Consider the following 14,962-nt stretch of genomic DNA (forward strand, 5'->3'; position numbering starts at 1 on the left):
AAAAAAAATATACAGGACTTATAACAAAGGCTGCTGACTTTGGACAGTCGCCAAAATGTGACAGGTTACAATCTCCATCATATGTAATACTAGCACAATCCCGTTTAGGTTTAGGTATCATACCATCACAAAATATATAGACGAACTTAACGCTTATTATACCAACAACTTGTTTTAGAATAAATGTGGTTATTTCCGATACAAATGTTTACCTGTTTAGCTACATTTATTTTGTCTTTTCAGAATCTTATGAAATAAACAATTATTCACTTTTTTATGCCTCAATATGAAATCTTTGGGTTTTATTAATAAAACTCATACAAGATCGACATGTGCATTTATTTTTGTTAAAAATTAATAAAATAGTACTTCTAAATTTAGATAAACGAACAGCAATTAGGGTTAGCGATTTATTTTGGACTTTTGCGGTGCAAGTATGAACGAAGAATGTTTAATCATAATGGGAGAAGAAACCAAAGGAAAAATGAATATCTTAGATAAGAAAATCTAATAAACGAATAACACTCCACACCTCAACGCTATGCTAGAATAAAACGTAGGATTGTCTAAAGCGGCCTCTGTTTATTGTTTTATATTTCATTCTGATTTGCGCTCACTGCATATGATAATTACTATTTCATATGTATCATTTCATTTGAGATAAGCAAGTGCATAAAATAAAATCTAAATCTGTATGTCTTATAGTTCGTTTTTGTGTGTGTTGCATTGTCTTTTGTTTTTTTGTAGCACTTCTGTTGATTCGTTGTTTTCCTCTTATAATTGACTTGTTTCTCTTTGTTTTTGTTTTTAACCCGTATATGTTTTCTTTCAATCGATGTGAGACTTTCGAACAGTGGTATACTACTGCATGTTGCCTTTATTTAGACAGTGAAATCTCATGTTTGAAAGTGAAATATTCATAACTAATCGAATCCTTTATGAGCTGCATGACAAAATCCGGATAAACTCATAAAAAATTTAACACACTTATTCGTCAAGATTATTTTGATATTTGTTGTGATAAGATATTCTAATATTGTTAACATTGGTTCTTACATTGTTTTCATCATCAACAAACCAAAACATAACTCAATGTGTATTTTTGTCAATTTTTTTAATCATAAATACACATCAAAGGTGTTTCTCGTCTTTAATATATATGAGCTGTTGATTTTTCTGTTTGAATTAGCTCAAACTAGTCATAGTTTGACTCTTTATGTTTTGCTGTTCGTTGTGAGCCGATGCTACGTATAAATGGCAGTACTTTGACCTATAATAGTTAATTGTTTACAACTTTTGACATAGATGAGGTTGTCTCATTTTTACTCATACCACATATAATTATTCTACTAAACATGCTAAAGGAATAACAAAATCCAGCTAAGGTATATTTTTGATAAGGGAGGAATGAACTCACAAACATTTAGAATGTTACAATGTCGCAGGATTAAATGATGCGGGATGATGTTTATGTATGCATCATGATTAAAAAAAAAAAAAAAAAAAAAAAACGAAACCAAAAACCAAAAGGGTCGAACTAAGATTAATGATTAGAGCATATTAAATACCAATTAGAGTAGTTTAAAATCCGGCTTTGTTATAATAATGCATCAGGTTAGGCTCAAAATTAAACAGAGGATACATAATTAATTCAGTTTGCCGCTGTAATTTTAGTGATACTCTTTACCAAAATATTTGAAAATCCAAACATAAGCAAAGTTTGCAGAGCTGATCTAACCAACAAAGGAACGAATGTATAGCCAAATGAAGGCAAACAATCAGAGTTTAACATGACTAGAACATATTTCTTTGTTTAAATTTGATTTCTCAAATTGCAATCAAGCGATTTCCGTATTTTCATGTCAGTACCAACATGACCAAATACAAACTACTTGGCTAGTGAAAACCCCGAAAACTAACCCGCAGGTTGTAATAACATATCCTGTTTCAATATAACAGCACCAGATTCACAAGCCGAAATTAATTTTGCTGATCAAAATCTAAAAATAAAATCAAAGCTCTTCCAAAAGAGAGATACATTCGTTTATTCATAATAATCACCCTATTTCATAAACGCAGATTTCAATGAAATAAATGCCATATTTTCAAATCAGTCCTAATTTCATGATATATGGTTGATAAACTCAAACGTTTTGTTTTTGTATTGTTGATTTTAGAGGTGTTTGGCCTGACAGTCTCTTGTCCACTTGTAGTTCATTTTGCTAATAAGACTTACAATTTAAATTCAGTTATTAACTACATGAACATCATAGCCTTCAGACCTATAACTTAAAGCAACAAAATTCTACTTCTTAAACATAGTTCAAAACACCTTTGATATTTCATATGTAGCAAGCAGACAAATTATCCGAGGGTATAATCTGTTAAATGACCAGGTATATTTTACGTACAACGCCTCAATGAATACCAGTAAATATACTATTACTATTGTTAATATCTACATGTGTTATAAGAATAAAGGTGTAGTTGTATTTGTGTTTCGTTGTAAATTGAGTGAACAAGGGGAAATGGGAAAGTGAAAAATTCGAACTAATTTAAAACGTTATCAAATATTACTTCATTTATTATCAAACAACCAATCTAAGAGTTATTGTCCTTGTAATTTGAAATCTTTATGATCATCACCCAATGAGTTTGATGCGACACACCTGTAAAATACTTCATCATAAGATGAAAAGTTCGATATTGCAAGAATGTGTGTAGTGGGATCTACATACACATTAGCGCCTAATCCATTACCCTGCAATTAAAAAAAATATATATTTAGAACAGGTATTAGAGAGAATTTAAAACTGAAAGCATCGACTTTCACTTAATCAATAAAAGAGAGGCGAAAGATACCAGAAGTGCATTCAAACTCATTAGTTAAAAATTAACTCATAGCGTCATGGATAAAAGATAAAACAAAAGATATACAGACAAACAGTAGTACACTTAACAAAACACCGAAACCCAAAGACTAAAAAACATCAACATTACACAAACTTAGGGTATTCACTGGTGCTTCGAAATATTTAACAGATATTACAGCTCCTATAAAATTAAAATATGGCATGAAATGCAATCGAAATCAAAATTGCAATAAATTAACAATTAAAAAAAACCCTATTTAAACTGTATTGCACCTCCAAATGAAAATGAAGTCAAATCATTGGTGGGATTTCAATTGTCTGGTGAAAATTTTAAAACAACCACGTTGATTTAATGTACAATAAAATGAAGAATGGACTTTGGGAATGTGTGAAAGAGACAAAAACCCGAAAAAAAAGTAAAAAACAGCCGAAGGCCACCAAATGGGTCTTTTACACGGCGAGAAAATCACGCACCCCGAGGCGGACTTCAGCTTGCACCTAAAATGTTTGCTAGTTCCTGAAAAAATGGACGTCATAAAAAAACTCCTCAACATATAAATGAAATAAGATTAAAAGAACAAACAACACTAACGAAGACCAGAGTCTCCTGACTTTGTCATGCCTCAAAAATGATGTTTTTTTTCCTTTTTGAACAAGATGACACGACTATTAATCTAAGATCAACACCAAAAACTATCACATTCAATGAAATGTAACACTATAATAATGGAACTTTAAAATTGCATAACAATTAATTGTTTCGATACATGAACATAATTCACTTCTGATTAAAGAAATAAATAATTTATCATGGCTGGGATAGCATGATAAAAAAATACATTGAGCTAATACAGTAGTGTAGTAAGTAAATATTTTTTAAAATAATGAAAATACTAAAAGTGAACATGTAACCATGTTAAAATGGATGAATTAGTACAATATCATTTCACACATTTATATTATGTATATGTAACAAGTCTGAAATAAACACAAAGTCCAAACCTATCATTGCGTTGGTCAAAACAGCCATTTTTTGTTCATGCAACGGTATTTTGAATGTCATATAATTTACCTCAATTTAGGATAGACTCTGGAATTTCAAAGAGTCGAAATAGGATGAGCGAACCATATTAACTCGTAAACAAATATAAATACAAGCCCAAACGAAAAAAAAATCAAATCTTAATTGAAAACAACGTCCAAACATATAATTGCGTGGGATATAAACCGTAATTGTAATACATGTATGTGTAATTGAGCTAAAAGATAAAAATTGTTTACCTTAACTAAGAAATCTATCGTTGGCTTAGGATTTCCTGTAGCAAGGCATTCGATAGTAACAGTATTACCATATCTGATATTCGTTGGTAGTATAACAGTTTGTGTAATAATTGGGGCGGTCTCTGAAAAAAAATTTAAAAAACATATGAAAATATCATCAACTTACGAGGAATATGCGTTGTTGGCGCCATAGTTATAGTAGTTGTGGTTTAAGCAGGATCTTTTGTTGATTTTGATGGTACTTACGAGGAATAGGCGTTGTTGGCGCCACAGTTGTAGTAGTTGTAGTTGGAGGAGGAGCTATTATTGCTTTGATGGTACTTATGATGAATAGGCGTTGTTTGCGCCATATTTGTAGTAGTTGTAGTAGTTGTGATTGTAGGAGGAGCTATTGTTGATTTGATGGTACGTACGAGGAATAGGCATTGTTGGTGCCATAGTTGTAGAAGTTGTGGTTGGAGGAGGAGCTATTTTTCATATGATGGTACTTACGGGGAATAGGCGTTGATGGCACCACAGTTGTAGTAGTTGAAGTAGTTGTGGCTGGAGGAGGAGCTATGGTTGATTTGATGGTACTTACGAGGAACAGTCGTTGTTGGTGTCATAGTTGTAGTAGTTGTGGTTGGAGGAGGAGCTATTGTTGATTTGATGGTACTAACGAGGAATAGGCGTTGTTGGTGCCACAGTTGTAGTAGTTGTGGTTTGAGGAGGAGGTATTGTTGATTTGATGGTACGTACGAGGAATAGGTGTTGTTAGCGCCGTAGTTGTAGAAGTTGTGGTTGTAGTAGGAGCTATTGTTGATTTGATGGTACGTACGAGGAATATGCGTTATTGGCGACGTAGTTGTAGTAGATGTAGTTGGAGGAGGAGTTATTGTTGATTTGATGGTACTTACGAGGAATAGGCGTTGTTGGCGCCACAGTTGCAGTAGTTGTAGTAGTTGTGATTGTAGAAGGAGCTATTGTTGATTTGATGGTACGTACGAGGAATAGGCATTGTTGGTGCCTTAGTTGTAGAAGTTGTGGTTGGAGGAGGAGCTATTTTTGATATGATGGTACTTACGAGGAATAGGCGTTGATGGCACCATAGTTGAAGTAGTTGTGGTTGGAGGAGGAGCTATGGTTGATTTGATGGTACTTACGAGGAACAGTCGTTGTTGGTGTCATAGTTGTAGTAGTTGTGGTTGGAGGAGGAGCTATTGTTGATTTGATGGTACTAACGAGGAATAGGCGTTGTTGGTGCCACAGTTGTAGTAGTTGTGGTTTGAGGAGGAGGTATTGTTGATTTGATGGTACATAGAGGAATAGGCATTGTTGGTGCCATAGTTGTTGTAGTTTTAGTTGCAGGAGAAGCTATTATTGATTTGATAGTACTTACGGCGAATAGGCGTTGTAGGTGCCATAGTTGTAGTAGTTGTGGTTGAAGGAGGAGCTATTGTTGATTTGATGGTACTCACGAGGAATAGGCGTTGTTGATGCCATAGTTGTAGTAGTTGTGGTTGGAGAAGGAGCTATTGTTGATTGGATGGTACAGTTACGGTTACATAATTCCGTATCACAACAAAATGAACAGATTCCCTGTCGGTAACTATTTGTAATTGTTGTACATTGCTGAAATATTTTTTTTAACATTGAGAGTTATTTAAACATTTTTTGTTAAAGCTGCATTTCAGCGGTTTCACGTTTTTGGTTTATCATATTCAAAGATTTTTACCAATATACCGTTTCTGGATTAAAATCATAGTACTGCATATATAGCAAAAACACGGTTTAATTGTAAGCGTAAGGAATGTAGAGCATTCAAAATATTTGTGTTCGTCTACAGTGATAACGACTAAATGAGCCAACAACTGCTGCTTCGTTGATTTAACGTTGCAAATATGTCATTATCCAGGACAAAATGTACATACACCTGTGGATCTTTCTTATTAATTTTGAACGATATCCATTGCATTTGAGTTTGAAAATATCAGTTGAATTATCATTTTGAGATTTTAAAGTGAAAGAGAAACGTTCCCACCCAATATTGGGTGCTATATGTGCATGTACTGATATTGTGTCACGAACTGATACACATCTATCATATCAGTACTTTATCAATATATTCCTTGAAATCTGTCTACATGGATACATTTACTTGATGGGTAACATTTTTCGTGGATTTAGAAAATTTTACATGTTCGTGGGGATTTAATTTCGTGTTTTTTTTCCTTTGAACTCTGCATACAAGCCTATAGAAGATTTGTCGTTTGTTGAACACTGAACTTAGAAATTAACTGTACCCACGAAATCCACGCAAATGGTATTCAACGAACAATAATAAATATATAGTAGATGCAAAATACCGATTTCTGTGAACAACCATGCATCCAACGAGCTTCACCCAGCAGATTTCGTGTTTGTTTTATAGAGCATGCCTGTAATATAAAAAATGCAAATTTAGATTGAAAATTTCAGGTTTAAGGTAAGGGGTTTGTTTACATTAAAATGTTCACAATCTGTTAATCCTCACACCTTATTTTGTTATGTTGTCGTGTGCTCTTTTCTTTTTTTATTTGATTCTTTTAGATTCATGTTGTATTTGACTTTTTTCAAAACTTTTGAACAAGAAGAAATTTAACAGGTGTTTTGTTTTACATCTGACTGTTAATACGAGGAAAAAAAGGGGGTGGGGTGGGGTGTGTAGGGTTCATATTTGTACATGTACATCGAAAAGAGCCCTGATAGTTTAAGTAACAAAGCATACCTTCATCTTTTTCCTTTAAGAGTACAGTTTTGTTTAGCAATTGCAAATCAAGTCATAAAACCTCATTTGATATTTTTTACCTACTATATATATTTTCCTTTATAGGAATCAAAACATAAACAAACAAACTTACCGAATCACTATCACATAATGTCAACTGATTACAAGTGTTGGCATGTTTACTTAAAGGACAATCATAGCATAAAGTTGATCCAAACGGCTTGGTAAAATCTAAAACATGTTTTAAAATGTATTAACTGTCTATTTGAAAGCTATAATATTTGAACTGTAGTAGATAGTTATCTCATTGGCAATCATAACTCATCTCCTTATTTTCATATAGACCTAACACAAATTATTTAATAGCCTTAGACCAAAAAAAAAACATACCAGGCTTGAAATTTTGTCAGCCAGACGCATTTTTCGTCAACATCTTTTTTTTTTTTTTTTTATCGAAACAGTGACATACATGTGTATAGCTGCTAATTTCTACGTTATATGGTGTCTAGTGTAGAGTTGTCTAATTGGCAATTATACAACATGTACGCCGAGCATGGTTTTAAATTCTAATACCATATTAAGGTAGATCATAAGTATATATTTTTTGAAACAGAATTTTCTTATAATTTGCTAAAATGAAGATTTACTATGCTCTTTACAAAAATTTAATAAAAAGTATGGGTCACCGTGCTATTTTTCAAGCTATGAGTCGTTGAAAATTGCCAAAATTTGGTTAGTTTGTTCATGAAAAAACACTTTAGTTTCCATAAAAAAAATTCTATGAGATAGAATTTTGAAATAAATTGTGAGAAGATAGGTTTCATAATATGTTTTAAGAAAATAAAAAGAAAACATGGTGTCACCCAACTTGTTTTCTTGCTGCAAGTAAAAATTAAAAATTACCCTATTAGTCTAATATAAATTTTATACTAAAAAAGTTATCTCCCCTTAAAAGGCTCATTTGAAAAAAATGATTCTAAAACCAAAAAAAAAAATTATATTTGTTAAAATATTTTTATAATACAATTAATTAACAAGTTTTCTTTATATAGAAAAAACAGTCTTACCATTGAATTGCAAATCTGTCTCCAAATTTGCAGATTTAGGCAAATAACTAGACCGATTTTGTACTGTGATTGTACAATTCAAGATGGCGGTATACCATGAATCTACCTTAAGGAGGTTTATGCGAAATCCCATTACAAACCATGATTAAAACTGTGTGTGCCAGACGCGCGTTTAGGCTTAAAAAGACTCGTTCGTGAGATCGAATAATAAATCGAAAATTAAAAACATAAGATATAGCAAAGAGAGAGGCGCGTCATACGGCTATGCGTGATGTATTAATTCTCAGTGAATGAATGGTTCGTCGTCTTCACAAATCTCCTTATTTTTGCATTGAGGGTGAATGTAACAATAATAGGGATTACTGTTACAAACATGCATCACAGTCATTCAACACAACTTACAAAAATTTCTAAAATAAACAAATGTACAATAATAATTTCTTTACATACTTATATGATTAACGGATTTTTTGTTTTTCCTTTACGTTAAGTGGCAATTTATCATAATAATGGTAGTCAACAATTTAAAAAGAAAAAAAATAATAAAATAACAAAAAAAAACCAAACTCCAACGGAAATTCAGAATTGACAATCATTTATGAAATGTCAAAATTAACCTCAAACACATGTGTTGAATGGGAAACAACTGTCATATTTGTGTATTAGGACAAACATTTCCTTATGTAGAAAATGGTAGCTGGAACCTAGTTTAATATCTCGCTACACCTCTTACTTGTATGACAGTCGCAGATAGGTTTAAAACATTAAGTCACTGGAATTATTAGTTACATAAGATAGAAACCATAAGTTCTCCTTTAAACGGATCACATACGGAAAGCTCTTAAAATTGTTGCAAGGATTCATAGCCGTATTTGCCACAATTCGTGATTTTGGAGTTTTGGGTCCTCAATGCTCTTCAATGTTGTATATAGTTTTTGGCTTTATCACTGTTTTGATCTGAGCGTCACTGATGTCTTGTGTAGACGAAAACGCGTCCGGCTTATAAAATTATAAGCCTGATACCTTGTATAACTTATTGCATTGAACCTAGAACTTTTCTACACGAATCTATCTTGATGCCCATTCCACATGGTAGTAGCTTCCAGTTTCTACATCATGGACAGACATAAAGACACGTCTTTTGAGCATGGGTGTTGCTGACGGAATGATACATGCTATGAAGAACATATTTGTTTTTACCAATTCACCCATTTGGGTTTAAATCATACAGATACTCAACAATAACATGAATAACAAAGAATAATATTGACGATGAATTAAGCTCTACTGGTTCTAGTATTAATCTGCAAGAACATGAAGTACACGGATATGCATTTTCTTCTCTTCATTACTGAATGTCTAAATGTGTTTTGTTTATTCGATAATAAATACATTTGGTGCATTAACTGTCTTCTGATTGGTTGAAAGTATTTCTTTTAGTTTCAATTTTGTCAATTGTTATGGCGACACGCCCAGTCTGACGTTGTGTATTAATACGCCAACATGTGTGTACGTTGTTATTGTTAATTAGCATAATATAAAAAGTATTTTGTGATATTTGTGATAGAAATTTATTTTTAAAAATGAATGGCAATAATTTATTTTGAATTTATTAAACCATAAAATAAATTTTTGACTCGTCACATTTTGCATAATAGCCATTCATTAGATAATTAAATGTTAAAATAGCCTACTTGCAGAACCACAGTGACCTTCCAAATTACAAATATCCTTGTCACTACAGCATTCATGACATTTGGTCGTATCTATGCTTTTTCTAGCACTCCGTTTTCCGACAACAGGTAAATGTGGGCCTGATGAAGTGCAACTCTTAAATGATAAATAAAAAAAAGTTACTCGCAATAATATTTAACATTAAAAATTAATTAATTCTCGTTAAAAATTGATATGTTTTTTTTCTTCAAATGTTTGTTCAACTAAAATTTGTACATTCTGTAATTAATACTCATAACATTGCAAAATTCAAGATGTTGTCATTATGTAAACTATTTAAAGTTCTAAATGTATTCGAGTTTCAGCTGCCGTTTTTAGAGTCAGGATCGATTTAATATATAAATGAGTAAAAGGATATACATTAAGTAGGATGAAAAATGGCAACAGTTGTATACTGTTGTTCAATAGTAATAAATCAATTGACTGAAAAAAGGTCCTGATCACGAACCATTTACACGGGAAACACATCAGCTATAAGAGGAAAACAAATAGATAGCATTATAATGGCGCGAACAGTGAATAGACTTCATAAAGTAAAGCAGTTGTATAATACTTTCACTTATTCTAAGTATTTACATTTAAGTATTCTTCACTAAATGATAATTGCTAGTATTTTGATTGTACCAGCTGTTTGTTCTTGTGTTATTTATAACTTACTTCTTCTCAACTGATTGCTATGTTACTTCGTACTATGAACCTTTTTTATTACATTAAAAGATTACAAATGATAATGGGTATTTTAAAGTCCCCAATGTATGTATTTAGAAGATATTCTGATTACAGATACTTGTGTTTCTCTTGAACCTGGTGACAACGTTTTTAAATTTTAAGCGATTCAGAGCGTCACTTAAGATTACCCATCTGCAAAGACCTTAATAGTTATCAAAAGTATCAGGATTATAATTCAGTACGCCAGACGCGTGTTTCATAAGACTCATCAGTGACGCTCAGATCAAAATAGTTCAGAACCCAATTACCTAAAGATAACATAATTTATCGCCGTGCTATTATATTCTCATACACGTGAGAGGTTAAGCTAGCTATACAACCAGGTTTAATCTACTATTTTCGACATAAGAAAATGACTGTACGAAGTCAGGAATATGACACCTGAAATCTTTCTTATAAACATACATTCAAGCTTACATTGTTATAAACGGTTACTTACATTGAGTGGTTTGCATCCAACATTGTATAAATGCCAAGTTTTTAGTCCGTTACTGGTTTCATATTTCTCTATATAACACACCTGAAACGTTTATACATTGTAAACTATAAATAGTTAGATTTTATTTTCTTCATCTTTATCGTCAAATATTGACAACCATCCATTTTTGTTTAACAAAAATTAAAGCTCTGTAAGAAATGAAACTACTATGCTTCATGTTAATTTTAATACTTAAATCCTGTAAAAAACACTTAAAAACCAAATTTGATAATATCTTTAATAATCAATTCATTTCTATAAAGGTGTTTCACTTCTGCGTCTCGTTAAATAAATAATTGTAAACTATTGGGGGTAAATTTTTCAATATTTTAGATATGACATTGTATTGGTTTGTGTCATATTTTGTAATAAAATCTATTATAATATTTCACTGCATGTAAATAGTAATACGGGTTTTATGTTCATTAAATAGTACAACTTAACATGTTTAATAACGACCAAAACCCCTGTAATGCTTACAGATAATTGCATGCTAGTATTGTTTATTGTTGATAAAAAAATCCTTCACCTACAGACAAGTTGCCATGATTGCAATTTATACATTATAAATAAATTTGTAAAGTTCAGCAACCTATAGTATCATTACAAAACTTGAATATAAAAAAAAAAATGCTTAAAAATGTTAATAATTGTTCCTCGTTTTGGTCATGACGCTGTAAGCGTTCCTGTTCAAAGTAAATCTATAACACGATTTGGACGCATGCAATTTATCAGGTGTTTTCTAATTAGCATGAATTGATAAAACAAAATAGTAATTATAATATATTACCTCGTTTGTACTACATTCAGTAACAGTTGTACAGTCGTATGGCTGTGGTATACGTCTACAGTCAAGACAAATTATTGCAACTGAAATTAAGAGAGGTATTAGGGTATCACCAGCCCAGTAGTCAACACTTCGGTGTTGACATGAATATCAATAATGTGGTCATTTTTATAAATTTTCTGTTTACAAAACTTTGAATTTTTCCAAAAAACTAAGGATTTTCTTATCCCAGGCATAGATTACCTTAGCCGTATTTGGCACAACGTTTTGGAATTTGGGATCCTAAATGCTCTTCAACTTTGTACTAGTTTGGCTTTATAAATATGTTGATATGAGCGTCACTGATGAGTCTTATGCTGACGAAACGCGCGTCTGTCGTACTAAATTATGATCCTGGTACCTTTGATAACTAATTAGACTGTCACTATTACAGCTATTTTTTACTGAATTATATAAGACATCATCATTCGATACAACAAATAATACTGAAAAAAAACCTCGAAATTATGATGACTTGCAACGATTTCATTCGATCATTCTTTGTGGAGTAATTCTAAATTTTAATTCATGGCGATTATTTCTATGAATGCTTTGTATGCTTGAAAATTGTCATGTTATAATGATGGTGCATCATAGATCTCATACAATTCACAATTTTGAATATTAAATCGTGTCGATAGTTACCTTTTTCGAACCATAAACATGGAGCTATCGGAATTTAAATAGCACTTAGGTCATATAAGGTTCCAGCATGTGTTCAATATTCCTGTTTTATTGCATTTAAAAAAAAATACAAATTCAATCAACATTGAAATTATGAAACTGTTAACTAACGTTATCCTCCACACGGAAGTTAACAAGTTCTATACTGTCCCTATTTTATCATACTTCAGTTTATGTTGAGGAGATTTGATCAAGAAGTAGATACACGACGGCAATATAGTAAACAAATATTTCTATCGCCGACACCACTTGTTTACGAACTTTTAACATTCTAACTAAAAATGCAGCGTTCAACGATAATTGTACCATGTTTTTAGTAATGCTCTTCAACTTTGTACTCGTTTGGCTTTATAAATATTTTGATATGAGCGACACTGATGAGGCTAATGTAGACGAAACGCGCGTCTGGCGTACTAAATTATAACTATTTACTATACATATGTTTGATATTTTTTTCTGAAACGATTTATAGATTTTAAAGCTGTCAATGGAGTAATTTTTATATTGTACGTCCATATATTGTAAATCTGATACTTAAAAAGACATTTTAAAAATAAAAACAACATATGCATGTTACTCATTAAACGTCTTTGTTGATCTGATCAGAAAGGCCGAAAAGGTTATTGAGAGTTCTTTATATTCAAATTCATAAACACTATCTAATTTTATTGTCATAATGAGATAGAAGTACACGTGGTTTTTTTTTACCGAGCTATAATATAAACGGAATCATTCATTGTGCAGATATGTTTGAAACCTTTCCGAATTCATATATCATGACATTGAATCAAGGACCAAATGCTGATTAATCTAAAGATAAAACTCAATCCCGTATTGATACTTATGCTTTTAGATATTTTTACCCAAACGATCTAATTCCTTCAATGTATATGTAGTTCATAACTTGATCAAATATTCCAAAATTTATGTGCCAAATACGGCTAAGGTAATATATTCCTGGGATAAGAAATTCCTTAGTTTACGAAAAATTTAATGTTGACATAAGAAAAACATAAATCAGATAGAAATATCATGTCCTATTTATACATTTTACACAAAATTTCATAATACGTATAGAATAAAACAGTCACATGCAATTCAATGAAGAATAGTATAGTTCGTTGACATAAATAACTAAATGTCTTATGTTGTACTGTTATACCACTGTCCCAGGTTAGGGGAGGGTTGGAATCGTTAACATGTGTTACGCCGCCACATTCTGTATGTATGTGTCTGTCAGGAGCCTGTTATTCAGTGGTTGTCGTATGTTTATGTTTCACATATTTGTTTTTCGTTCATTGTTTTGTACATTAAAAAGGCCGTGGGTGTTCTCGTTTGAATTTTTTTTACATTGTCATTTCCAGGCCTTTTATAGCTGAATATGCGTTATGGGCTTAACTCATTGTTGAAAGCCTTAGTATTACGGTGACCTATATCTATTATTTTATAGTTGTTAATTTCTGTGTCATTTGGTCTATTGTGGAGCGTTTTCTCATTGGCAATCAAACCACATCTTCTTTTTTTTTATATAAACTTCAATACCTACAGCTGAATAATACTCACTTGCTGATCTCACGACAAAGCTGATAATTATCATTAAACTAATACCTATAGAGATACAACAATTAGAATTAAAGTAAGTACTTCCATGATTTAAAGATAAAGCAACAATAATTCTGTACAATTTAAAAAAAATGTACTAATGCAAATAGCTAAATAAATATGCATATCAATTCTTTATTTTTTGTTAAAACGATATTCCATAGAATGGAGCTATTGTCATGGTTATTTAACTAAGTGTGTATGTGCGGGTGTAGGTGTGTGTGTGTATGTGTGTGACCCTGGTGAAGTAACAAATTGAATGATTTATTATGGTAAAGCTGGTTAAATGTTGATTAACCATGACGTAAGATTATGTACACTGTAAACAAGGGCTTTCTATGGAACGTTCATACTTACGTGTCATTCTATCAGTTAAATGATTCCATTATGATAAAATTGAACACAAGACAAGTCGGAACAAATTAGATAAGACATCTATATGATAACCATTTAAATAAGACAATTGGGTAGCATTATGTTAATAGGAAACATCACCAACGAGAAAAGATCCAGCGGAAATAAATATTATAGCTAAATAATGTAGTAAATATATATATTTTTTGTAATTGTTTTACATTGTCATTTCGGGGCCTTTTAGGTGTAATACACTGTATATTGTGTATAAAATATACTGTATAAGTAAATAAAAAGACTGATAAAAGTAACAATAAATGATAGACTGAAAGGGAACCGTTATTTTTCACACTAGGGGAACAGACCAAAAACTCAAGTTAAACATAAGGGCTTATAGAAACTTCCGTGGAGACTGTTAACATTTATAGAGACAGTTCTTTCAGCTAAAACACTTTAATTATTTAATTGTTTGGGGAAAGTAATCACATTTGTTTTATTTTTAGACAAAAGATATCAAATTTTGATGAAAAAAGAAGGAAGAAGGAAAAATTGATCAAAACAGACCAAAACAGACCTTCAAATGAACTT

At 31.6% G+C, this 14,962-nt stretch overlaps 1 protein-coding gene across 1 annotated transcript; it reads right to left on the reverse strand.

Moving 5' to 3' along the window:
* Positions 1-2,566: 2,566 nt before the first annotated feature.
* Positions 2,567-14,039, reverse strand: LOC139495856 (uncharacterized). Its single transcript, XM_071284262.1, has 9 exons — positions 13,982-14,039; positions 11,699-11,778; positions 10,870-10,950; positions 9,662-9,797; positions 7,034-7,131; positions 6,500-6,571; positions 5,612-5,765; positions 4,155-4,276; positions 2,567-2,761 (listed from the first exon to the last, which is right to left on the reverse strand). Exons 1-9 carry the CDS (start codon positions 14,013-14,015, stop codon positions 2,609-2,611), a joined length of 930 nt encoding a protein of 309 aa, XP_071140363.1. The 5' UTR covers positions 14,016-14,039; the 3' UTR covers positions 2,567-2,608.
* Between the last annotated feature and the right edge of the window lie 923 nt (positions 14,040-14,962).

The sequence above is a fragment of the Mytilus edulis genome, chromosome 11 (genome assembly GCF_963676685.1).
Source record: "Mytilus edulis chromosome 11, xbMytEdul2.2, whole genome shotgun sequence".
NCBI lineage: Eukaryota > Metazoa > Mollusca > Bivalvia > Mytilida > Mytilidae > Mytilus > Mytilus edulis.